This window comes from Manacus vitellinus, unplaced genomic scaffold (assembly GCF_001715985.3).
Source record: "Manacus vitellinus isolate BGI_N305 unplaced genomic scaffold, ASM171598v3 scaffold_9_pilon, whole genome shotgun sequence".
NCBI lineage: Eukaryota > Metazoa > Chordata > Aves > Passeriformes > Pipridae > Manacus > Manacus vitellinus.
In genome coordinates this window covers 65,303-91,305 of record NW_021940917.1, presented here as the reverse complement: position 1 = coordinate 91,305, position 26,003 = coordinate 65,303, and the positions used below count along the sequence as shown (strand labels likewise).

The following is a 26,003-nucleotide window of genomic DNA, read 5'->3' as shown; positions in this document are numbered from 1 at the left end:
ATTGAATCTATGGCATTTGCTGAGTATTGAAGCATCTATGGCCAAAAGCACATAGGCTTCTTGTATCTTCTTGCTAGATAAATTATCATCCCTGATAAGAGGGTCTGCTTCTTGAGCTTAACCTGGATCTGTTCTCCTTGATTATTATTATCAGTGAATGTCCTGTTGTTGCAGGGAGCTTGAGCTGTTCTGATAGAAGCTAAAGTGTCCTGAGTTTGACATGCTCTGTTGTGACATTTCTGTGTCACTTAAAGATGGACACGTTAGACTAGTTGTTTAAGTGAAGGTTTTAGCCTTGATCCTTTCCCTACTTGAGGTATTGTTTTTGTCTCTTTCTTTCTAAGTTGATTCATAAGGGCATGGATGCCTACCAAAACTTACTTCTTCTGGGCTGGATGTAAGGAAATCTGTAACTGAAGCTCAGTTAATCCCTTCGATCCCTCTTTGCTGCTGCATCCGTGAGACCTTATCCTGACCTTAGCACTGTGGCTGAGTTATCAAAAAACATCGCATTGTCAGCCTCAGTCTCTTTGCTGATCTTTATGAAGAGAATACCATTCTGCAGGCATCCACAAAGCTCAATGGCAAGCACCAGGAGCATGTTGGGTATTGCATATTATTTCCTATATATCATATATGATCTGAAAAGCAAAAACCGCATGTACCATGTGAAGAAAGAGTAGGAAGAGATGCCGATCAGTGGCTGGCAGTTCTTCCATGTGCTTAGGGAAACTGAGAATAGCAAACCTGAGCTAAGTCTAGAAAGGAAAAAGGGAACTGTACATTTGTTTTTTCTTGGGATTTGAAGAAAAAAGTGATTTTCTTAGATGAACTGGGTGACTAGTTTTTGAAACAGAAATGCAGGACACAATAGCTTGAGAAAAAACTGCTTTCCCAAAGTAGAGCATATTTCTTCCCTTTGATGGTCATTAGAAGTGCTTCCGAATACCAGCCCTTCATGGAAGAAGTCATACTAGAATACTATGAGCTGGTGATGATTTTAAGCTTCCCCCTGCATGTAATAGTTCCAAGTAATTGGTAGGTATGTGGGCTTCAAGAACAGTGAAATTTTTGCACCTTTGCTGTTTAAATCAGTGTTTTGTACAAGACAGTGTAGCCAAGTGAGTGCTGGAATACACAGCACTGGAACAGGAGTATTAGTACGTACAGTGTGTTTCAAAAACTTATTTGATGTACAGCAGGGTTTAAAGCAAGTTGGGTGTGTATTGCTGACAAGTCTTCTTTTTAGATATGGTCTCTTTCAAAGAACTTATTTTCTGGTAAGAATTTGGAGCCACTCTTATGGCAAGGACATGGAACAGAGGGTTCAGAGGTACAGCCTATATGCTGATAAGCAGTTACTAGAGCGTGAACAAAGAATGCCTGGTTTTAGAAATGTTGTATGTGCTGCATTTATACAAAAAGAAGCTTAAAAAGAAATTAACTTTAATACATACGCAGTATAAAGACACTTGTTGCGAAATGCTGGTGTTATAAGTATAATTTATTATGCTTTCTTTGATCCAGTGTTACACATTAGGGTCACTCATGTCAGGAGATTAAAACCTTTTTGTCTCTCTTTGATATCAAACTATTCTTTTCCAGTCCCTTTTATCTTGCAGAGCAGTGCTGAATTCCACAGCATCTCACTAGTTCGCTGGTGTTATTTGCAGCAATCATTTAATTGATTTTAGAACTGATATTATTTAGTCATAATGTCATTTACAACAACAGAGGCTCTTTAATATCCTAAAAATACTGAGAGGCTTTGGAGTTAGCTGGATAAGCATATGTATAAGAGAGACCACCAAGACTTTTGGGACCATGGTGTGAGTGCAAGATAGCCAAATTGGATAGAAAAAGAAAAAAAAAAACAAGTCAAAGTAAGATTCTACATCAGAAAAACTACAGCAATCTACTGAAAATTAGTAGATGATAGTCATGAGTAGCTTACAGTGAACCGCAGGTACCAGCTTCCCTGAAGCACTGAAATAGGAACTTGGAGAAGCTTGTAAAAGGTGTCCTCAGGGAATCTTCCATTTTTTCACTATGATGCCTTTAATCCTAGAATTGTCAAGTCACATGGAAAATAATAGGACTGAATAGTTCAGTCAGTTAAAAGTTAGTATTATTTCTTTTATCAAAAATATTAGGTGTTTCTGGAGCTGTTAGGATTTGTAAAAACTTTAAAACAAGTGATGTCAAGTACTGATTCTGTATTGCTCTTTCTTTTTTTAATTTAAGATCATTATCTCTGACTAAGCAGACTCTATTCAATAGAAAGGATGAATTTTAATGCATTATTTTTTAACAGATGATTCAACGAGAGGCAGAAGTAAAAAATAAGGTAACTGCTGTGGCGTTGACAGACTCTGTTCATAATGTGTGGCATCAAGAAGTTGGAAAAACTATTCGAGAGTGGATGCGAGAGGTAAGGCCTATTTTTTTTGAAGAGTTAGAGTATATACATCTGTATATGGCTCACTAAACATGTCTGTTTCTGCTGACCTTTTCTGGTTTTTTGGATGTGAAAGACAGCACATTACAAGACTGAGGAAATCATGTATCCATACCAGCCCCTAAAATAACCAAGATTAAAGCCATTTCTGAATTTCAAAGTGAGCAGTCAAAATTATAAGAGCTAAGTCCAGTGTTTCTTCCTGCTGCGTGACAATATAGAGACATACTAAGGAGGTCTTTGCAGTGCCTGATATCTGGAGCAAAGTCCTGGGTGCACTCTGCAAAGCCCCTTTAAGCTCTTCGTGACTCAGTTTGATGATTTGCATGGCTGGCAAAGTATCCTTTCTCTCAGCAGTTTTATGATATGTAATTACTTCTATAGTGCTCTGAAGGTTTCATACTGAAGTATGGGGTACTGACATTTTAAAAATCATATTTTTTAAAGCAAGAGCAGCTAAACTACTCTTTATGAGTCTTGTCCTCACCAGGTCAGGCTCATCTCTATGTTTTTTTACATTCCCATGGCAGAACACTAAAATAATAGGTGCACAGAGCAAATTTAAACTAGTTGCATCCTGAACTTCCTGTTAGACTTGACTTTTTCTCATGGATTTAGTGAAACTTTGTGTATAGAGTGCCTATTCCTGACTTAACCTTAAAGTTTTATAGGCCATGACTGATGGGAATAGAGAATCACCTGGGATGCAGCCTGACAGTTCTGACTTAAATGTTAAAAATATAAAGAATGGTAATCCCTACAGGCTTTGTCAGAGAAATCCCCATTTTCTTTATGGGAAATCAAAACCTTAAAATATGTGTTATGTAGTAAAACTGAAATTTTAAATCCTGTAATTTGAATCTGACATCTCCATTTTTCTTTAAGCATTTAGTCTGAATAAGACAAGTGCATTACCTTTAATTTCATTTGCAGAAAGTAGATGTTAAAGAATACGTTAAATGATTAATGGCCTAAAAAGTGGATAGAGTGTCATAACTTACATTAGCATTAAAAATCTCCTATAAGAAAGAAGAATTTTACATATGTGAAATGTGGCTGAGTGGTATTAAGACTAGCGTATCACCTGGATATCTCTTACTTTAATCAGGTTTAAGGCTACTGGTAAAATGAATAATAATTAAAATATACACCTAATCGCTGCCTGTCTGTAGGGCTAATTGCTGTCATTGAAAGAATGAATTGTTAAAAAAGTAATTCTTCACTGGAGCTATCTCTCCTGTATCATTGCAGGCCTATTTTTAGTACCTATAGAAGTCATGATTTTTGAATTTATTAGGAGCTGTGATGAATGATAAAACAAATCATCCATTTACATATCTTGACACTGCTTTCGAGAATACTTATTTCTTACAGGGAAGTGTCACATTGTATATAAAAGCTAGTTAATTGTGTGCTAATCTTCTGTATTATCTCCAGCTCTCTGATGTAGTGTTCTATCAGTAGTTAATATTAATTTTACTTATTTCAAATGATTGTAATACTTTATAAAAATTCTACTTCTTTTATAATATCTACCATCTTACATTTGCAATTTCACATTCAGCTGTTAATTAAAATTATACATGCAAATTGTAAAAATGTATAATGCTTTCCTACTTTAAACCTGAAAACCTCTGTGAAATACTTCCATTTTAACCATTTTTTTACTAAAAAAGTTATATTACTGAATAGTGTGTTTGTTGTTTTTTTTTTTTTGTTGAGTTCAATAGTTTCATTGATCTACTGTTTCTTACAAAAATCTGCCATGCTTTGTGAACTTCACTTTCTAATCTCATACAGCAACCCTTCCTTTATGTTGTTCCTGCTCTCCCTGGTCCCAGAACAGTAGGGTTGCCTTGACAAATCTATTCAAAAGCCATTCCTTGCCCTTTATTGGTGGGGACTGAAGCCTTTGAAATTCTCTTCTCACTGCAACACAGCTGACATCTTCTTCCAGACAGAATGAATTAAGGAAATACAATAAGACACTTGATCTACCAGTCAAGGATCTTTCCACAGTGAGGACGGACTCCATGGTGCACAACTAGGGCAGCAAGCATCTAGAAATACACAATACATGCTTGTTTACCAGAATAGAAGTTGTCCATTTTTACTATCATGATTGATGGTATGATTTTTTAGAAATCTGTCTGAAAATTTATTGGGTCTTTCCAAAAAGTTGTGCAGGTTTTTTCCTTTCTCTCTTAGTGAAGTTAATCAGGTTTTCATAAAGGGAAAATTCAGATTTGAAACAGGGGAAGCCACGTAGGTCTTGTTGTTCAGCTGCTAATCTTATTAAAAATGCAGTTGCTTTAAAATTAAATCTTCAGTTCTGTAGATTTGATGTAGTTTCAGCATATTTTATTAAAAGTATATTATTTAATAATTTAGTTCATAGACTACTCTGAATAGATATCATTTGGAGGAAAACATTTACAAAATTCATGGCAAATTCATCCTACTCAGAGGTTCGGGAATGAAAGGTAAATGTAAATGCTTCCGGAATATAAGTCCCCAAAGACTGGTATTTGCCTTTTTAAATGTTCATGCACAATTCATCTCAGTCATATTTCCAATTATTTGAATATTAATCTGCTATCTTGAAGGCTTCTGTTCAGTTATGATATGTTGTTTCCTGATTATACAAACATTCTTTCCATGGTGTACTCCATCAAAACACACGGAAAAAGTTCTGATTCCTTAATGTTGGCAAGCGAGCAGGCTCAGTGTTTATATCAACACCTATTTAAAAGCAGCAGAAAGGAAAAGCTTAAAGTGTGTGGTGGGTGATTCAGGCACTAGTTGGTCCAAGCACCTCCTCAAGTCTATTAGCACTCAGAGTAGCACTTAGAGACATGCTATTTAAGCGCATTACAAATCTCCTGAATTATGGTCTTACTCTTTCCTCATTTGGTATGAAACTATAGTAGTTCATTGATAGTAAGTGTGAATAAACTGGTGTAGTGTACTTTCCAGTCCTGCTTGGACTGCTGTGTAAATTAGAGTATTTTGATGTGATCATTGTCCTTACTTACAACGTCTGTATTTATTTTTACTCTGAGTTTTTGGCTTACCCCAAAATTGCTGCCTACTCTTACAGAACTGCTGTAACTGGGTGTCCAGCTCCGAGCCCCTGGACACTTCAGTGGAGTCCATGCTGCCAGATTGCCCCCGTGTCTCTGCAGGTATGTCCATTTGTTTTTGGTAAGCCAGTTTATGTGTTTGTGCTCAGGAGCAACTTTTTTATTTAAAAATGCATTTGGTTATGACTGCATTTTAACCCTTCTACACCAAGATATGGTTGAAAGCATATGACTGCTGCTATATTATGCAGCTCACTGTTTTTTTGGTTTGTTTTTGGTTTTTTTTGCTTTGTGTGGGATTTAACTTCTCTTGTCTATTTGTTGCTTGAATTTTTTTAATCTTCCTTTCTTTTTGTCTTAAGTAGTTGGTGACATTATATGTGGAGCCTAAGAAAAATAATAGCAATGCCAAAAACTGGGAAATTTATCCTTGTAAAAATATCTAACTCTATGTGGACAACAAGGTTTTAAAGAAGTATATTAATGAAAGTTACAGCTAAGCTAAACAAGACGCTTTCCTGTATGCTGGTCAGCATAAGTCTAGTTTACATAGCGAATTATTTACAGCGTCCAAGAATGTTGATGTGAGTTTCCATTGTTTTGGAAATACTCAGCCAGGCTTTTTCAGTAATGAATCAAAAATCGTAAGAAGCACGTGAAATAATTCAGAGAGACTTTAGTTAATTCCAGAAAGTAGACACAGTTGTCAATGTAAAAGGAAAGTCTCCAATCTCTGTAGGAAAGTAATCTAAAATACATAAAGCTGTTACTGAACTTTCATGTTTGATTATCAGATTTTCTAAAAGCCATAGGTAGGATATTTCTGTAGAATATAAAATCAGGTTCAAAGGAAGACACAGTCTATACAATATTAATTTAAAAGCTGGAACAATATATCTGACCTTGCTCTGTGGGATGCAGTTATTCATTTGACAAGTTAGAGTTTCATATCTGTCTGCATTTGCAGGGTTGTTAATGAGATCTAACCTTGCAGATAAAACTTAGTTTACTGCAGGATATTTTTAAGGCTTGGAAAATTTAGTGGTACTTTGTTGGACAGCTCACAACAAACAGATATTTTAATCATATTTCTGCTATGGGTTGGGATCTACGTGCAGATCATCAGCTCTGTACAGACGCATGCAATCTGACACTGCTCTGTTGTAGTGCCTTGGAAAGTGATACATTACTTAAATTTTCATAGATTCAACATTAATTTACCAACTTTTTTCTCCTTTAGGGGAGATTACTGTAGTTTGAAGGAAAAATACTGCTCAGGAGTGGAATTTTTTAAAACTTCCAACCTCTGACATCTGTTTTGCTGTTGTGAAAGACTGTATGCTATAGAGGTTATTTTAGTCAGGTAAATAGGGGCTTGGATAGCAACCAGTCAGTTTTTGCTGTACGCTGGCCTGCACTGAAAATCCTCCATCTGAGCATCTCTTCTCTTTCTTTGTATTCATCCTATGTAAATAATATAAAATGTATTCTATAAAAGAAATTCTTGGTGTACTTAAAAAGCAGACTGGTCCTTTAATAGAGTGTGAATAAGTCTTGACTTGTATTGAGGATGGGTCACATTGGTCATTATGTTTCTACACCACTTAAAGAACTCCCAAGCTACACCCAAGTGTTAGAAGAATTAATTTAAAGGGTGTAGGATTTCAGCCAGTAAAAATTGGCTATTTGTTTTTAGTGCATATAAGCAGTGCTGGTAGATTAAGATGACTAATGTTTTAGAAGTTCTCAAGAGAAATTTTGCATAATGATTTAATGTAAGCTAACTATTTCCAAGCTAGTTCTTTGTAACATAAAACCAGTTTAAAATAGTATAACTTGATGTGACTGCTGCTGAATTATCAGTTTGCTCACATGTTTTTGCTTATATTTCTTGTATTCATGTCTTATATGAACAACTGTAAGACATTTACAGAGGATCAAGTGAATAATTCGTACAGTGTGTTTATATAGGTAACAGTCTAAACCTGTATTAAGGTAATCTGTAACGAATTTATGAAATGCTGCTAGACGTAGGAGCGTTATTGTTTAATGTGAGAGATTTTAATTCTCTCCTTTCCTGAGAATTGCAGTACTGGAACAGCCCACACTCAAATCCTGGCAGCATTGCCCTTGGTATTTCAACAAATGACAGCAAGAGCAGTAAGAGCAATGACAGGAGATCCTTAAAAATAAACCCTGTGCATCAGGAAGATTCACTTCTCTGCTTGGAACCCTATCTTTTATCTCTGTGCTGAAAAGTAAGTTCAGGAATAACTGCCTCTTGGTCACATCTCATGAGCCAGCTTTTCCAAAAAGGTCTGATATTCAGCTAATCAGCATATTGGAATTTACAGGCAGTCCTAATTTGAGCAATACCTACTGCAGATTATCTCACAGCCTACTGTTTGCATGTCCCTTAAAATCACTGGAGAGATATAAATGGCCATTGAACAGGAAAAATTACTTGTATTTCCAGATAGAGTCGTTAAAGATTTTGATTAAAGCATTATTAAGTAATTAAAAAGTTTGCTATAAGTTATTCATATCTTAGTAACAAAAGAATCTGTTCTTGTGGCAAGAGGTCCTGTGAGGGTCCCGCCTTAATGGTCTTTCCTCCGCATCTCAAGAATTGGTTGCATGCTGGTGTCAGTTTAATGTTTTCCAACATTTTGTCGGCAATATGGACAGTGGGATTGAGTGCACCCTCAACAAGTTTGCCAACAACAGCAAAGCTGTGTGTTGCACTTGGCACTCTGGAAGGAAGGCATGTCATACAGAGGGATCTTGAGAGGTGGGCCTGTAGAAGATATGGACCCTGAAAAGTTCAAAAAGGCCAAGTAAGTGCAAGGTCCCACACATGGCTCAGGGCAATCTCAAGCACAAATACAGACTGGGTAGATAATAAATTGGGAGCAGCTCATAGGAGAATGATTTGCAGGTATTGGTTGACAAGAAATTCAGTATGACCCACCAATGTGTGCCTCCAGTCCAGAAAGACAACCACCAAAGACTGCATCAAAAGAAGTGTGACCAGCCGGTCGAGGTGGTTGATTCTGTCCCTCTACACGGCTCTCATGAGATCTTATGTGGAGCACTGTATCCAGCTCTAGGTTGCTCAGCACAAGATAGATGTAGACCTGTTGGACCAAGTTCAGAACAGGCAACAAAGATGCTCACAGTGCTCCAGCACCTCTACTATGGAGTCAGACTGAGACAGTTATTCAGCCTGGAGAAGAGAAGGCTCCAGGGAGACCTTGGAGCACCTTTCAGTAACTAAACCCGCTGCAAGAGAGCTGGAGAGGGGCTTTTGACAAGGGCATGGAGTGATAGGACAACAGAGGAATGGCTGCAAACTGTCAAAGGGCAGATTTAGATAAGAAAAGACAGGAAAGAAATTCTTCCCTGTGAGGCTGATGAGGCACTGGCACAGTTTGCTGAGAGAAGTTGTGTATGCCCCACCCCATAAGTGTTCAAGGCCAAGTTGGATGGAGCTTTGAGCTACCTGGTCTAGTGGAAGTTTGCTCAAATGACATGGGGGTTGGAATATTCAAGGTCCCTATCTCTTACCCTCTTCACTTTCAGCTCTAATTAAGGACATTTGTTAGACTTGACATCATCTTCTGCATCAGTCTTAATCCACCTTCCTAATGGAAACAAACCAGAAGACCTTTCTTCTGTCTCAGAGGAGATGGATCCATCTAAGCAAATATAGGGTGAAGAAAGATGAAGACTTTAAAAGCTGTCTGTACACTAAAAATCATTACATAAAATGGAGTAGCGGTTGAAGAATTACTGGTTAGGAGACTGGGCATCAACTTGGAATTTGACACAGACACTAGAATAGATGTTTTAATGACAGGTTTATCATGTTATTGCTAACCATAGTTGAGGTTCGTGCTGTGTCTCTGAGACCTTACAACATTTCTCCTAATTCTAGAGCAGGAGATCCACAAGCCCTTGGAAAGCCATCCTACTGGAGCAGCTACTGGGTGGGAGTAGTGGAAAGTGAGGATGGGAGAAAACAGATCCGTGGATCTGTGTCCATCTCTAATGTTGTTCAGGAATTAAATTACTTTGATTTCAGGATAGTGGCCTGAACCCCAGGAAAGGTATTGTGGTAAATTTTGCCAGGTAAACATGGCCTTTGTTTTCCTGAATCCAGTTTGGATTCCTTAGCCCGTGTGTTTCTGCCAGGTAAGCTTGTCATTTAGGAGAGAAGATTAAACTTCACAGTATTTTGCCGAAGTGGATATGCACCAACACTAATTTAAAGTAATCAAATGAAGTTATTGTAACATTAATAAAATGAATTGCCCAAACAAATATTTTTAAAGCCTTCCTAGTTGACTCCCAAAATCACTAGTTATTAACAGTTGCAGGCAATGTAGTTAAAACATTGTGAAATAAGGAAATTACAGCATGAAAAGACAAACAAGATTGCACAATGGAATGAAAACACTGACAGTAATCGAGAAAAGTTCTATTTGCAGAAGAGCCGAGACTTGAACAAATGTGTGTGTAATAAGGAAAAAAGTGCAAGAATTAACTCATATAGCTGAATAAAGTAACCTTGAGCTAGTAGAAATAAAACAAACTTGATTTTGGGGGACAGGTATGACTTTGCCAGTGGTGCTCTTAAGTGAGTCTTCAGATAGTATTTCCTGGTACCTAACATCAAGCTTGACTCTGTATGGTATATCAAACATTTGATTTTATTTAGATAAACAAAGCACAATTTAATTTTTTTTACTTTGAATACAGAGAATATCATTAATATAATTTCTAACAAAGTAAATACTTCAGTGTTTGGGGGGGGTTACACATAAATAAATAGAAGGGAAAAAAAGACTTGACAGAATGGTTGAGGTACGAAGGGACTTCTAGGAGTCATCTGGCCCAGCTTTTTTTCAAGCCAGGCCACCTGGAGCCAGTGGTCCAGCACTATGTCCATCCTTTTCCGAGGTCCATTGCATGTCAGTAAAGAAACCATGCTGTTGGTAATTAATATTCATGTTAGGTTGTGGAGTTTTTTCTGGTATACTTGCCTAAGTTCCAAAAGACTGCCATAATCATGTGGTGTGTAATCATACATAAGTGAGTATGGAGTGAAGATAGTGGTAGTTGTCCAAGCTCAGGTAAGACAGTCACTTTGTGTGTGTAAGCACCAGAAGGAGGTCCTTCATGTTGCAGAAAGTGGTTGTTCACTTGCTTTGCCTTTTCAAATCCTTTTGCCTGGAAAAGGGGAAGAGGACCTGGTGGTTGTTTCAGACAAAGCTTGTCCCAGCAAGGAGCAGGGTTGTCATTCATTAAGCCCCTTGGTAAAAACACAGCCAAAAGCACTTCTCTGTTAGTTGGGCAACAGTAGGTACTTTAAACTTCGGGGGTTTGTTTTAGAGCTTTTTCTGTGTGCACATATGAAACTTGTGGTTCAAAACAAATGAAAGATGAGATTATTCGGTGCTCACTGATAAACAAATGAAAGCATGTTACCTGCTGAATTTGAGTTCTTGGCATTGCTTGCTTTAATATCCAGAATATGGTACTAAACAGTCCCCTTGAAACTGCTGCTTTGTGCTATGTAATAGAATAGCATCAGTAATACTTCCATGGGGCTACAGTAAATTTAAGTAAAATTATTATGCACTGTTAGATCTGCTTAGAAGTACTGATCCAAGAAATGAATTGCATCACTTGGACAGCAAGCCTTTCACTGAAAGAGCAAGTGTGCAGCCTGTGGCCCTACACACAAGTGCACTGACTCATGAGGTAGAGCCCTTGTTGCAAAGTTTGTGTTGATACCAAGGAAACCATAAATTATGCATTAGATTATGGAGGTGGTATTTTTCTGTTGGCTTTGCCTAACAGGTGACTCTTGCCTGCTGTTTTAAGAGTTCAGTTGTGTATTTCCATAGAAAAGCCTCGTCTATCTGCAGATGTATCTCATGCTGAGCAGATCCTAGGGTTCAAACAGGAGGATCTCCGGTGGGGTTAAATGGGCTCTCAAACACCACAGGGTTTGTGCACAGAGATAATTGCATCAATGAGGCTTGTGACAACTGTAGGAATGGACAGTGTATCAAATACTCATCTGTATTTGCACCATCTTGCTCATAACAAACGAGGCAGAAACAACCATAAACTGTATTAAATGCTGAACAATGTGTGGCTCAGACTCTTAGCCCAGTTTACAAATGCTTCTCTGTTTTTTTCAGTCTTTAATCAATTTGATGAAGACTATTCTGGGCAGTTTTCTGATACTAGTGTTTTGTGACAAGGAATAGGTGTCCGACAATTCCAGGAATATAAGAAATAAGGCAGATTAAGCAATTTGTCCATTTTGTTAAAAATGTTATTTCTGCATTCGCTAGTCATTCATGGAGATTAAGATTACAGTAATCAGTGTTTACTGTAAACCACTTTGCATTTTATGTCTTCGTGTGCATGTAGTTCTGTCAATAAAAGCTTTGCATTTCAGGAGAAAAGATTAAATGCTGAAGGTTTTGTCGAGGTGTCAGGCTCCTGTGTTTAGCTGCATATTAATTTGTTTTAAGGTATTTGCAACATTAGTAGCAGAAGTGGAGGAGTGCAGGAATCCACAGTGTGAGGGTTGCTTCATTGCCCATGTCAACATCTTTACCTGCTTCCAGCATTGGTCCTGCACTTCCATTTCTGCTGTTGTACTTTGTCTGTTGGAGACTGGAAATAATTATGGTAACTTTGAAGCATCAGCCCGCCTTAGCCACAGCGCTGGCAGTTGATGCACTGAGTCCATCTTTAACTTGTGTCTTCTTAGCCTGGAAATAAGTGGCTTTTTCTCTACTTCCAATGTTTCAAAGGAGCTCTGTTTTTACTCTCAAGTGGTGCAGACAGCTTTTCATTTCATGTGTAAACCCAGCTGGATATGAGTTTCTATGTTGTGTTTTGAGTAGCTTAGCACTGCAGTGCTTTGGAAAGGACAAAGTCTATAGAGACCTGTTGAACAATATTGCAAATTCTGTTCCAGAATGCCAGAGCCTCAAAAGTAAATATGAAAATGTGAATTTGAAAGCATTCAAATTGATTGAATTATCAGATGTTGCTCCTGTCAGAGAGTTCAATAACATTTATTTACTGTTCAACAAAATAGCTACATGTATTTGAGGCAGTACTGATATTAGAGAAACAATTCCATCAAAAATTATTCTTGTATTCAGACATATGTATTTATCATTGCATTTTTTTAGAGTAGAGTGAACCATTTAGAGCTGTTTTCTCTTAGTCCCTGAGGCTACCTTTGATTGTGGCGATAATGTAAATTATTAGAGTCGGATATTTCCTACAAAGTGTTTGACAACTATTAAACTACTGTGACTGCTTGTGGTGGTTTCACTCTAGGCCTTCCTGGAGACCAACTTGTAACCAGGAAGGAACTAGAAAAGTGATCACGGAAGTATTCCATGCTATTCCTTTACGTAACTTGAGGTATAAATCAAGCCAGCGGGAGGCATCTCGCTCTCTTCCTTTCCGGCGAGGTTCGAGAACGGCGGGTCCCTGTTTTGGTCTGGTTTATCTGGAGCCGAGGCCTACAGTGACTACCGTTATCTGCCACGCGTGAGGGGAGAGCCTTGGGCCGTGTCCAGCCATCCTGCCTGTTCGAAGGGAAGTGGTGAGATTTTTGCTAGTTTGCCTTCGGTCGGCTGGTTGGCTTGTTCGGTCCTTGCCCCTTTTTGTCCTTCTCCCTTCCCTTTCCCCCCCCCTCCTTCTGGTGTGTGGTATTCTCCTTTTGTGTATCTGTCTCATATGTAATATATATATATATATATATTTGCTATAGCTTTGGCTGCTTGTTTTTTTTTTTTTCTTTTCCCTCTCTGGGAGGCGGGTCCTTGTTGTCGAGTTTCGGGGACTTGGCGGGAAGCCAGCTCGAAACTTGCACACTGCTGCTTCTGACACTACTTAATGCTGTCTCATTAGTGCCTTATATATCCATATCTGTCTGCATGTTGGCAGGTCTTACTCCAATGTATGATTGCAAACTCTTGAGCTCAGGAACTTTTTGTTCAGTGCTTGAGCTTCTTCTCAGCCCATGCAGGTGCAAGATGCCAGGAAAGTTGTTGCTTAGCCAGTCTTCTGCATTGTTGTGATGTTAAAATACTTATGCCTTGACTCCTAAGAGCACTTAAAGGCACAGCGGCAGTACAACAAATAGAGAATATATTCATGTTTTGAATAGGTAGATGCATCTTTACTGCACATTTCCAAGCAGCAGTTTAGACTGATATTCTAAAGAGTACAGTTATGTTATTGCTACAAAAGCCAGTCTGGTATTAGTTCAATCCGCGCTAGTTTTGTCTGTTGAAAGGGACAAACTAGAGCAAGAGGAGCAACAAAGCTGGCAAAGGGTCTAGAACACAAGTCTTATGAGGAGTGACTGAGGGAGCTGGAGTTATTCAGCCTCGAGGAAAGGAGGCTCAGAGGAGGGCTTATTGCTCTCTACAACTACTGAATGAGGGTTGGTCTCTTCTCCCATGTAACATGTTACAGGAACAGAGGAAATGGCCTCAGGTTGCACCAGCGAAGGTTTAGGTTGAATATTAGGGAAAATGTCTTTGCTAGAAATGTTATCAACCACTGGAACAGGCTTCCCAGGGCAGTGGGGGACTCACCATCTCTGGAGAGGTTTAAAAACCTTGTAGATGTGGCACTTGGAGTCATGGTTTAGTGGTGGGCTTGGCAGTGCTGGGTAAACGGCTGAACTCAGTAATCTTGGAGGTCTTTTCCAACCTCAGATTGTTGGGACTCAAATTGACATTTTCCTCCAGGACATGTCAGACTATACGCTAGCAGAAATAGGTGGTTTTCTACCTCCTCTTGCTTTTTGTGATAGCAGCAAAAGCTTTCCTTACATGGTGGCTCTTCGTCATCTCAGGCATTTTTACCTGCAGTGCCTTGCCAGCCTCTCAGTGCACATAGGCACATCCAACGATACACCTTGCTCCTTATTGCCAAATTGGTCAGTCAAAGCGTGCTTCAAATGTGTTTTCCATGGGGTGGAAGAAAAGATCACAATCCTCTCTCATTCAGCTTCTCTGAAGTGCCCACAGGCTCTTGCCCAGACGTAGTGAAACTCTTTACACAGGTCTCAATAAATTGTCATTAGTACTTTGTGCGACTGAGCTTAAATGTTAGTCTTTGTGTTACAAGTTGTAAGCACATTACTGTTAGTAATTTTGAGAAGTATTTTCTGTGTTTTATCCTCAATAGCTCTGTGAAACCAGAACATCTATACAGATGGGATCTGGTACATCAGTGTAATTGTAAAAGCTGTATTTCTGCTGGAGCTGAACACCTGTAATGAGGTATTCCCTGAGAGATATCATCCAAAATTCAATAGTAAAATTTTTGTATTGACATAATATCCAAAAGATGGTTTATGTTTCAGTTTTCATTTTCTGTTAGAATCCAGATTCAGATTTGGATTTAGATTTGGTAGATTTTTTTAAAAGGTTCACTTTCAGTAGAAAACTTTTCTTTTTTCACAGGTGTATATAGTTTACACGGGGAAGGACATTTAGATCCCTTATCATCCACTTTTATATAGAGAGTCTTTAATTTTTTACCAGATGTTATGCTGAATTTTAAAACTTGCATTTGGTGAAAATGTGTCTTCCAGTAAGTCACTCAGCCTTGGCCGGAAGGATTCAAGAGATGGGGAATCCATTGCTCCCTTCCCTTTGTAATCTGTCAAAATATTAAGAGGAGTGGCTCATTTCTAGTTTGGCTTTGTCTGGTTTCAGGTTCCAGCCGTTAGTTCTTGTTGTGCCTTTTTATACTAAAAGAGCCATTTAGTACATTTACTTTTTCTCTCTATGTATTTCATATGGGAATTGAGTCAACACCCCATCTTCTTTTGGGAAACGTAATAGATTGAGTTCTTAAAGTCTCACTGCAAGTTAATTTCTCCAGGTTTCAAATGCTTTTATACATTTTTCTGTCTCCAGTCTTTTAACATCTTTCCTTTGAGATGGACCTGTCTACAATTCACTGATGTAATACACAGACTTCAAATCTTTGTGACTTGATTTTCTCCCATTTCATTGGGCAACTGTTACATTTGACTGCCTTATCACCGTAAGTATAGACAGTCCATTTAGGAGGAATTTGCTCTTTCTAGAATTGCTGCTCTTCATCTAGGTTTTAAATTAGTGTTATGAAACATTGCAGATAGTTTTTTTTTAAAAAATAAACCTAACAAACATATTAACACGCACACACACAAAAAAAGACTGTTACCTGTCCTGTTAATAACCATCATGTCCATCTTCATATTTACAGAAGCTTTACCACCACTGAATTGATATATATTTTTTCTGTGCGGTTGAATAGCCATAGAACACTCCAGCAATAATATTTCTGTTCAGTAGTGGTGTCTCCATGATAGTGGCCTTTGCAGATTACTTAGTCTGCAAGCTCTCAGAAATACTGAATAATATTGACTTTTAACCTTTTTTCATGAGTAAACATGTCTAGAGTTGTTTTCCAGTAGGCTGCATTGACTTGAATAAATTACATTTTTTACCTTTATTCTTCATTAATAGACTCCAATATCATAGTGTTGTGGGTCTGAAGGGGATTGCTAGTATGCATCACCTTCATCCCCCAGCCAGAGGTGGGGAAGTGATTCTTGCATCACTTCCTGACAGGTACTCATTTCCTTGGTTCTTTCCTTTGTATTGTGTGATGACACAACCTTCCTGGGCAGTCTCTTCAAAACTTCCAGTTTTATTTACCCATGTCTTCCTTGGTGGAAAAATACACATTCAGGAACAGCTGAGTAAGCAACAGTCACCCCCAAAAAAGAGACCTTGTTCTTCATGCCTACCATACCTATAGGGTAGGAATGTATGGACCTATATATCCATTTTTCCTTTGTTTTTCTTGAGATTTATTTCAGGCTATCCGTGCAAATAGTTTTCTCTGAAATTTTGGATTAGGGTTTTCCCATCTTCTGTACCATCCCTGTTATTTTAAGCATTATTTAAAATGAACATCAGTAGCCAGTTAGCTGATTTATGACTCTTGATCTTGGGTCAAACTCTGCATGCCTGCCAATTTGGAAAGATTTATTCCTGAGAATATATTGATAAGCAGCAAAAAAGAATATACTTCATCGAACACTTCACCTCTTTTTTTTCAAATTGAGAACAGAAACATCTGTTGAATAATTTCATACTTTCTTCTGCATTGTTATTTATAGTTTCACCAGCTCCATCTGAAAACTGACACATTTTTGCTATGGATTTCATTTGTTGCTTGCATATAAAACAAAGTTCTTCGTTGTGCCAAGTTTGCCAGCTGTACATTGTTTGTACTCAGATAACTTTAGCTTTCCTTATCATATTTAGCTGATTATAAGCTATTTTCACTTTTTTCTATATTCCTTGAACGAGGAGGACCAACACTCTTGGGTATTTTTTTTGTCATCCAGTAAACTTTTTAAAACTACCATTCATTCATTTATGTTTAAATATTAGATCATGAATAAATTTACTAATCTTTTTCCTACCTTGAAGAAAAAAAACACCCTTTATGAAGCTCCAAGTCTGTATGTTGCCAGCGGAGGCTTCTTTCTGTTAAGTCCCACCAATGTCATCAGGTCACATTCACTAGCCCCAGGTGGCCAGCCATTTGTCTTTATCCACCACAACACTGCCCAAAATGGTAAAGTCATGGAAAGTATTATACCTTTTTGTCTACGAACATTGTTCATAGTTTTTAGAAACTCTTAATATTTGTGATCACCAGTGTCCATCTCCTGATGTGCCTAGGGATAAAGTTACCTAGTCACTGTTTTGCCAAGGTTGTCTGTTATAAACCTTCTCACCAGCATCTTCTCCTGGGCTTTTTTAGTGTGCTAATTCACAGGCACCATAGACCCAAGATAAGATTTGTTAGTATTGTTAAACTAAGTAATGTTGGTTAATAAAAGAGCACCACATCATCACTACTTTTATGCACTTGAATCAGTCCAAATAGGTTATAAGTAGACATTTTAATACTCCAGGCATACAAATTATTTGAACAGCCTTCAGTAATGCCAGTTATGTCAAATTGGGCCTCATGGCAATGGTTGGACAACAAACAAGAACTGGAAAAACTAGCTGTGGCATAGCATTGATTTTAACATTCCTTTTCTTTTTATTTGCCACATAAATTTATTTGCAACACATGGAGATTAAATTTATATCATATTTGCCTTCTTAGCACCCTGCCCTCAAGCTGCTAATTTAACAGTTTTCTGGCTGATCCAGCTAGCTGTCAACTGAGAAGATTAGTTTACCAACCTGTGAGATAACCAAAACATGAGAAACATGGAGCTCCATGATACCATTTTTAGAGGTCCTTTTCACAGTATATTTACACTTTAAACTTTCTCCTATCAAAGAACATTTGGGAGGCCCAATTTTCTGTGGAGAGTACATGTCATTTTCTGCTAACCTGCATCAGCAAATAATCTTGTCATGTTAATGTACAGGGGCAGTTAACTGACTTGTTTTAAATGCATTGTGATTGTTATATAGTTATTAAAAGCAAAAGCAAATGAGTGCTAAGAATTCAGATGCTGATTGTTTACACAGATAGTGTTAAGGATAAGGCTAATTTAGGCAGACATATTATATTCTTACATTAAAACATGAAAACCATACCCTATGAAATAATTGTTTATAATATGTATCCTAATATTATCAATACTTATGTATTCAAATAAACATTTTAATTCAGTGAGCCACATTTAATAAATAACATTTTCTAAGTATATTCCAATTTTTATGTGAAACACGGGTCCCCCCACATTAATCCTTTTATTTTAGATAGGTTTGCAAGACATACCTACAACAACCTAACAGAGAAATAGTCCACATGGTTAACAGAGTAAACCATTTTAGATTATGTTCATTACTGCTGCTGTGATACAGTAGTCAGTTTGAGGGCAAATGTCATGCACTTTAGAACAAACACTGATAAGAGCCTATCATTTTTTTCAAGGACAGGATTTGTGCAAATTAGGCATTGCGTGTAAAAGTTCTTATCACTTTACTTGCGATTTTTATGTTAATATATAATTTGTAATTATACATGTTATAAAATAAAATATACATACATACAATTTTTAATACATATAAATAAAATCTACATGTATTTGAAATCTGAAGACCAATTTTTGACTCTTAGATACGTAGTGAGGATCCATTTGAGTCTCACAGATAGTTACACAGGTGCGTGAGGGCAGACCTTAGCTCTGACTTTGCCTTGCTGGGCAAGGCAGATCCTATTTTATTACTGTCACTGGCTCCAGATGATCAGTGCTATTATGTCTGAGTTTAAACTATGTCCTGAACTGGGTGTTAAACTGGAAGGGCTTCCTATGTGTATTTGAAAACTCATGCTTGGAGTGGAAGGGAGCATCCCAACACTGCCTGAAGGCATGCATGCCATGACTGCTCCAACTGGATTTTTCCAGTGCAGTGCAGCTGCACGTGCAGCACAAAAAAATGGGAACATAAACATGTCTCAAAACACTTGTGCCCCCAGAGCAGGTATCACTTTTTGATTCTACGAGAACTTCAAGGACTCACCATTACTCTGAGTAATTACATTAAATGTTTGTTATTTTTTTAATTTGGGGGCAGAGTTCTAGGCATCTGTTTATGCAACTTGTTCCATTCAGTGAAATTTTCCACAGAGGAAATCTCCCATAAAATTCCATCAGATCAAACACTTGTAAGATAATGGCTGAAGTACTGTTCCAGCAGTACTATGCTGGACACTGATGTGTGTTGGAGTTATGTGATGGGATTTGGTTTGTTTCGAGAGTGCTCTGCATTTTTATGATTTTGACAGTTTCCTGCTTATTGTAGAACTTATATGCACCTTGAAAATTCAGCACAGCTTATGAAACTTGAAGATTCCTTGTGGCAGCTGAGCACCTGATTCAGCTGCCACTGAAGATTTCCAGTGGTTTTGGTTAGTCTGTCTTTGGTTCTTGTGCCCCAGCAGACCACTATTTGAAACCAATGCTGAGTGTGAACTAATGATAATTTTTCAAGACTGTTCCTTTTTTCTTCTGTTAATAGCTCTGTCATGCTCTGTCTGATGTTATTTTCTCCTTACTCTTGAAGCACACATTTCCTGTCCTCCAGGGAAGTGTCAGTTTCCATAAAATCCACCTGCCTGTGCTAAGGAGTGGGTGCAACCATAGGGGATGGGGAACTGAAAGAGCACAAGAGGAACCCCACAGTGGCAGTTGGTCACCTTCCTTTGAGACGTTGGCTGGAGACCCCACCCGCTGTCAGGGGAACTAAATTTGGTTGTTGCTTCTAATGCTAAGTGGGCTAACCACTGCACTGTCTTATAGGTGAAGGCTCTCCTTTCCTTATCCATTCTAAAAAAAAGTGATCTCCACCTGTTTTTTTTAAGGAACAGCATTCATTGCTTCCAGGCTGTGGCATCAAGGGATTGCCGGTTTCCATGACTTTAATCAGTCAGTCTGTCCTAATTGATTATTTTTGCCAACGCGTTGTAAATGCCATGCGTGTTTTGAAAAACTAGACTATGGATGGAGCAGCCTCACAGGTGGAGGGGGAAGATGTTCACTCGAGCTAACAGTAGGATTTTTTGTACACTACGGAGAGGAGGGGTCAGTGACAGATCAAAGGAGAGCCATTGTTTTTCATATTCTGTCGTCTCTGGGTGACGACAAAGTGAAGAGAAACCACAAACATCTGGTGCAGATGGCACCAATATGCAGTGGGCTTCCTTACCAGCCAAATGCAACAAGTTGCTCTCATTGAGCCAACCAAGCAAAAGCATACCTTAAACAAGGAGGTTAGATGCAAACTGATCATTAATATTAGTATACCTAACCTTGAGAAACCTGGGTGAACTGGAAACCAGATATCACTGGGGAATCCATGATGTTGCATGATGGATGCACACACATAATCTTGAGAAGATCAGTTCCACTTATCTCTTCACATCCTTAGTTCCAGAGCTGCTCAGGGCTCAACAGAGAAGTAAGAACTTTTTCTGTTGTTTTGTGTGTTGATCATAAAGCTTATGTTTTATTAAAGTTTTAGAAATTCCAGATGAAATAGAAGTATGAGCATTTATATCACTTGCTGTCAGATTGTCTCATTTTGCTTTAGAAAAGCTCTGATACATGATACAGGTGAGTCCTGGTTTCTGCTGATTTGTGTCTTCACTGGAACTACATTTTTATTTGTATGGTTTTAGCAATGTATTCGTAGCTTTTAGTTTGCACGCACAAATAAATTATCTCAGTTATCTCAGTAGCGGAGGTAATGTAAATCCCACGTGGATTGATTTGTCATTATCCAAAACTTCTATCAAATATGTAAAAAGTATTCTTCATATAAATAAGGAAATAGAAATTGATTTTGAATAATTATTCTTTCCATACACAAGCTCTTTTGTTACACATTTTGTTAATTCTGTTTATGATTTTTCTGCACTGCATCTCTTTTTCTAAACTTTTCCTCTGATTTCATGCCTGACTTTATTTAATGCTAATAAATCATTTACTGAAGCTTTATAAATGATATTTCATTTGCCAGAGAGACTCTTTGAGCTGAGAGCTGTCCCCAAATTTGATACAATATTGTGTTAGAATTAATAGGGATATTGATGCAAAATTAATGCAAATAGACTCCATATCTAATCCCACACTCCTTCACTCAAGTTCACTAGCAGCAACAGCAAGTTACTTCTTTGATTTCTGTGTTAGATAGGCAGTATTTATGAGAGGTTGCAGTTTACAGCTTTACTTTGGTTATCATTATTCCAGTGCACATTAAAACAATTTTTGGAACTGAATTTGTTTTTTTCAATATTGTTTTCAGACCTCTCTTAGACAAACCTGACTTTGGGCTTTGGCATATTTAGCTTGTGGCTTACCCCAGTAACATCTACACCATCTTCTTGAAGATGCTGAACGTAATTGACATCTTGCATTGTACAGGATGATGCAAACACTGCTCGCAGTTGTGAGCTCTCATGATGTGCGGGGCAGTATTTGGCCATTTCACTTCTGCTCTGTATGTCTGCAAAGTCTGTCTTGAGTGCACTATTAGGCTGTAACTGGTGTAACTAACAACTAATATGAAAGAGCAGGATAGAAGTTATCACCAGACTTCAAAGGTCTTAACAGGGCTGTAGGGTAGACTACCTTGGAGGGTAGTCTATCCCCTCACTTAGTCTGTTGCCATATCTTCTGAGATCTGCTGAAATCTTCAGTGACCTCTAACCTTGACATATTACTCTCCTGTAATTTACTGGTTGTGTAATTTTCTTTATTTCTGTCCATTTAGACAGGCATGAGTCTTTCTGATCATAAAATTATAAGCTCATGAAGTGGTTTGGGTTGGAAGGGACCACTCACCATGGGCAGGGATGGGTACCTCCCTTTTCCATTTAGGTATGTGTGCCCAGGTAAACAGGTTTTTGATGTGTAATAAAGACTAGTTTAAACCATTTTAGTCCTCTTGCCCTCCTTAGCTTAAGACTCATTGAAAATTATTGTTTTGATATGCTTCAGCATGTGGTTTGTAGATGACACTTGTAGATTAGGCTTAGGTTTAAAATCTAGCTATTAAAATAAATGGGGCATTGTACAACCATTTTCAAAAGATCAGGCTTTTATGAATTGCTTTCTTAAACCTAACTGTCCAAGGATAGTTTTGTTTATGTTTTCACTAAACATGAAAGCTCATACTGGTTAAGTGCAGCTCAGTGACAATTTATATTGTGGGAAAAATCAGTTGATATTCTTCTGATATACTGTGTTTCAGTATGGGAGATGAGTACCCATCAAGAAAACTTCCCTGTTCCTGTTGGATTTGGTCTTTTTTTCCTCTTGGACTCAGCATTGCATCTCTCCCATCAATCCCAATGTACATGGGAGAATTTCAATAGGGAAGCCTCTTTCCCAGTCATCAGGCGGTCACTTTTCCTTGATGATGTCCATCCCAAAGCAATGGGCAGAGCATAGGAGGGGAGTTTCCTCCTCCTCTCTTCATGGATGCTTTACCATTAGAGAACTGTGGCTGTTCCCATGAAGGGGAAGCAAGCAGACCCCTCTGGGTACACCAGCAGGTTTGCTTCTCTGGCTTCCAGCCTCTGCCCTTTTCTGCTCCAGCACCTCACTCTGCAATGCCTCATGGTGATTGACTGATCACTGTTGACCTGGGGAGAAAAATGCTTGAAAGCATTTCAGTAAAGCAAAATAACATGCAACAAGCTACTTGCCTCCCTGAAACTGAGCATGGGTTTAATTATCCTTTTAACCAATTAAAACACTTTAAAAGAGACTAAGAGTGACTGAGAGGGAGTGAGAGAAGCCCAGCGGTAGATTTAAAGTTCAACAGGGGAAAAAAAGATTATACAAGGATTTCACAAGCAACAACATTTGGATAGTATTTGGGAAATGTTTTTCTTTCAAGACTATCTTGTGATTAACTATGGGAGTAGCACATCAAAGCTGGACTGACTTCAAAGCTTAGAACCACTTACGGCTTCCAGCTATTACTAAAACCTACCACTTCACCCTGCCAGCAACTCATCTCAGCTGACTCCTTAAGTTACACCCATCTACTTCCTGCCTTTTGATTTTGGGGAGGGAAGGAAGAAAAAAAAAGAAGACAGAAAAATTTGTAAATTAAATATAGCTGTTCACACTAAAGCAGTGTCAAAGTCAGGGGAAAAAGGCAAATGAAGGCATTAAGACATTAAAGATTTAGTACAAACTCAAAAGTGATTTACATATGTACACTGCATTTGGCTGACTCTAGCGAAGCTGTCTGCTTTGGGGAAGTTCCTTGAGTAACAGCCCCTAAACAATGTGTGCAAGCTGTGTAGGCTGTTATTGAGGTCCAGATGTTACCAGTAGCTTGGCACAAGCAGCGGTGCCTTGGGACTCCAGGATATTTTCACATATACAATACATATAATGAAATTAGTTCCCATCCCTGTTCAACAGGGACAGTCCACACCCTCTGATCTGAAAAGATACCTGCTCATGCACCTCCAAACGGTGTACCAGTATGGGACAATGGTCACTGATTCTTTTGTATTAGTGATAGAGACCTTGGAGGCAAATTTTGTATATTTTATATTTTGAGTGTTCCTGAAACAACTCAATTTGTGGCAGCATAAGGCTGTGCTACATTCTCTAACCTAAGAAGGCTAAAATCTACTAAAGTGATAACTTATTGTGGAATTAATATTGTTCAATGCCTAAAATTTGTACATTATTATTTTCTGATTGGGAGTTTTATGCCTAGGGTTTTTAAAATGGTACATGAATCTCTGAATTAAATTTGTCTTGCAAAGGACAAATAAATAGAAAGTTAGGAAGAAGTGTGGTCTTTCAGTGTATTTTATATAAGAGTTTATATGTTTTGTGCAGATCAATGACATGCTCTCTAGAGCTAAATGCCATTAATCCATTTACGATCGTTTATTGCAATGAGGAGAAATTACCATTGAATCATAGAATCATCAAATCAACCAGGTTGGAAAAGACCTCTGAAATCATCAAGTCCAACCCTTGATCCAACACCACCGTGGTTGCTAGACCATGGCACTAAGTGCCATATCCAGTCTCATCTTAAAAACCTCCAGAGATGGTGAATCCATCACCTCCCTGGGTAGTCCATTCCAATGCCTGATTACTCTCTCTGTAAAAAATTTCTTCCTAATATTCAAGCTAAACCTCCCCTGGCACAGCTTAAGACCATGCCCTCTTGTCCTGCTGCTGGTTGCCTGGGAGAAGAGACCAACCCCCACCTGGCTACAACCTCCCTTCAGGGAGTTGTAGAGAGTGATGAGGTCTCCCCTGAGCCTCCTCTTCTCCAGGCTGAACAGCCCCAGCTCCCTCAGCCTCTCCTCATAGGACCTGTGCTTGAGTCCCTTCACCAGTCTTGTTGCTCTTCTCTGGACCTGCTCCAGCACCTCAATATCCTTCCTGAACTGAGGGACCCAGAACTGGACACAGTACTCCAGGTGTGGCCTCCCCAGTGCTGAGGACAGGGGATGAATGGGATGAATCACTTCCCTGGTCCTGCTGGCCACACTGTTCCTGATGCAGGCCAGGATGCCATTGACCTTCTTGGTCACCTGGGCACACTGCTGGCTCATGTTCAGCTTCCTGTCAATCCAGGCTCCCAGCTCCCACTGAAAGGGCTGATCATACATTAAGGAGAATTTGTCTGCTTCCTTGCATAGTCCTATATTTTGAAAATGCCTCTGTAAGTGTTTGAAGTTGATTGTTTTTCCTTTATTTCTTCTCTTTACAAGGAGGGATTTTGGCAGCAGAGGGTGTACTGGTGTCTTCTCCCAGCTGAGCTGGGACAGCAGAAATGGCCCCACATGGTACTGACCTGCTGTTTGTGGCCACCCTGTCCTGTCAGGGGGTTGTCTTATTCTCACCTACACACACAAATTATGCTTCTGCATCGCACATGTGATAGATCTCAATACAGAAATGGGAACACAACAAACTGTTTTGCCTGGATGGTGATTGCCACTGGGTGTAAATTATTGAATTACTGTGTAGCAGAGTCAGTTGACAAAAAGATTGTTACCTTCTAAAGAGTTGACATATGAAAAAAACCTGTACCAGGACTTACTGTTAAATTTATTATATGTATGGCTAGTGTATGTTCTCTCTGAAAAACATGCCTCTGCCTTAAACATGTAAAGAGATAGAGGGAGCTTCTTGACTAGCTGATGATGCAATCAAAATGTCAGATTATTTGAAATAAATTGTTATTATAGACTAAGGTATGACTCCACCAATGCATTTATATGTGTGTGAGAGACTGGAATGTTAGTCGTTAATGACTCAAAATTGTTTGCCATTTGTGGAAGCAGCAGGGTGCTTTGCTGAGGCCAGGTTTGCACCCCCCCAAGGGGTAGCAAGAGAGTTTTTTGTGTGCTGGGTTTTGAGCCAGAAAAGGGAGAAGGGCAAGAAGCAGACCCTGCAGAGATGAGACAGTGTCCTCTCTTTCACAGTTGGGTTGGTTATGAAACGCCTTCCACATTCCCCCCACCCCTGGAAGGTGTTGAGACATTTACATTCACACATGGGACATTCACACACGTAGGCCTGAAGGTATTCATCCTTTCTGATGGGGCATAACTGGCTCAACCACACTAATGTGAGAGGCAGCTGTCATGTCTTACAAGGTGTCATAAACCATGAAAGACCCTTAAATTGCCCCCAGACTCCTTTCTGGGACCTTCCACCAGAGGACTACCTGTGATCCACAGTATTACATCAGAGAGCATAAAACTTCCAACCCCCAGGGGAGGTACCTGGGCATTCCATCTAAACCTAAACATATATGAACCCATTGAACTTTGTGTTTTGTGGGCTTTCCCCCACCCCTGATGGATCAAGACCG

The 26,003-nt window shown here is 38.7% G+C and overlaps 1 protein-coding gene across 5 annotated transcripts in view; it reads left to right on the top strand.

Moving 5' to 3' along the window:
* Positions 1-26,003, top strand: part of LOC103764830 (cotranscriptional regulator FAM172A homolog) — a 266,814-nt gene that overhangs the window by 186,364 nt on the left and 54,447 nt on the right. For all 5 annotated transcript variants that reach the window (XM_008931770.3, XM_018085980.1, XM_018085978.1 and 2 more), the window contains 2 exons: positions 2,315-2,431; positions 5,559-5,643. In XM_008931770.3, the coding sequence (XP_008930018.1) occupies positions 2,315-2,431; positions 5,559-5,643 (202 nt within the window). The remainder of the gene's footprint in view (positions 1-2,314; positions 2,432-5,558; positions 5,644-26,003) is intronic.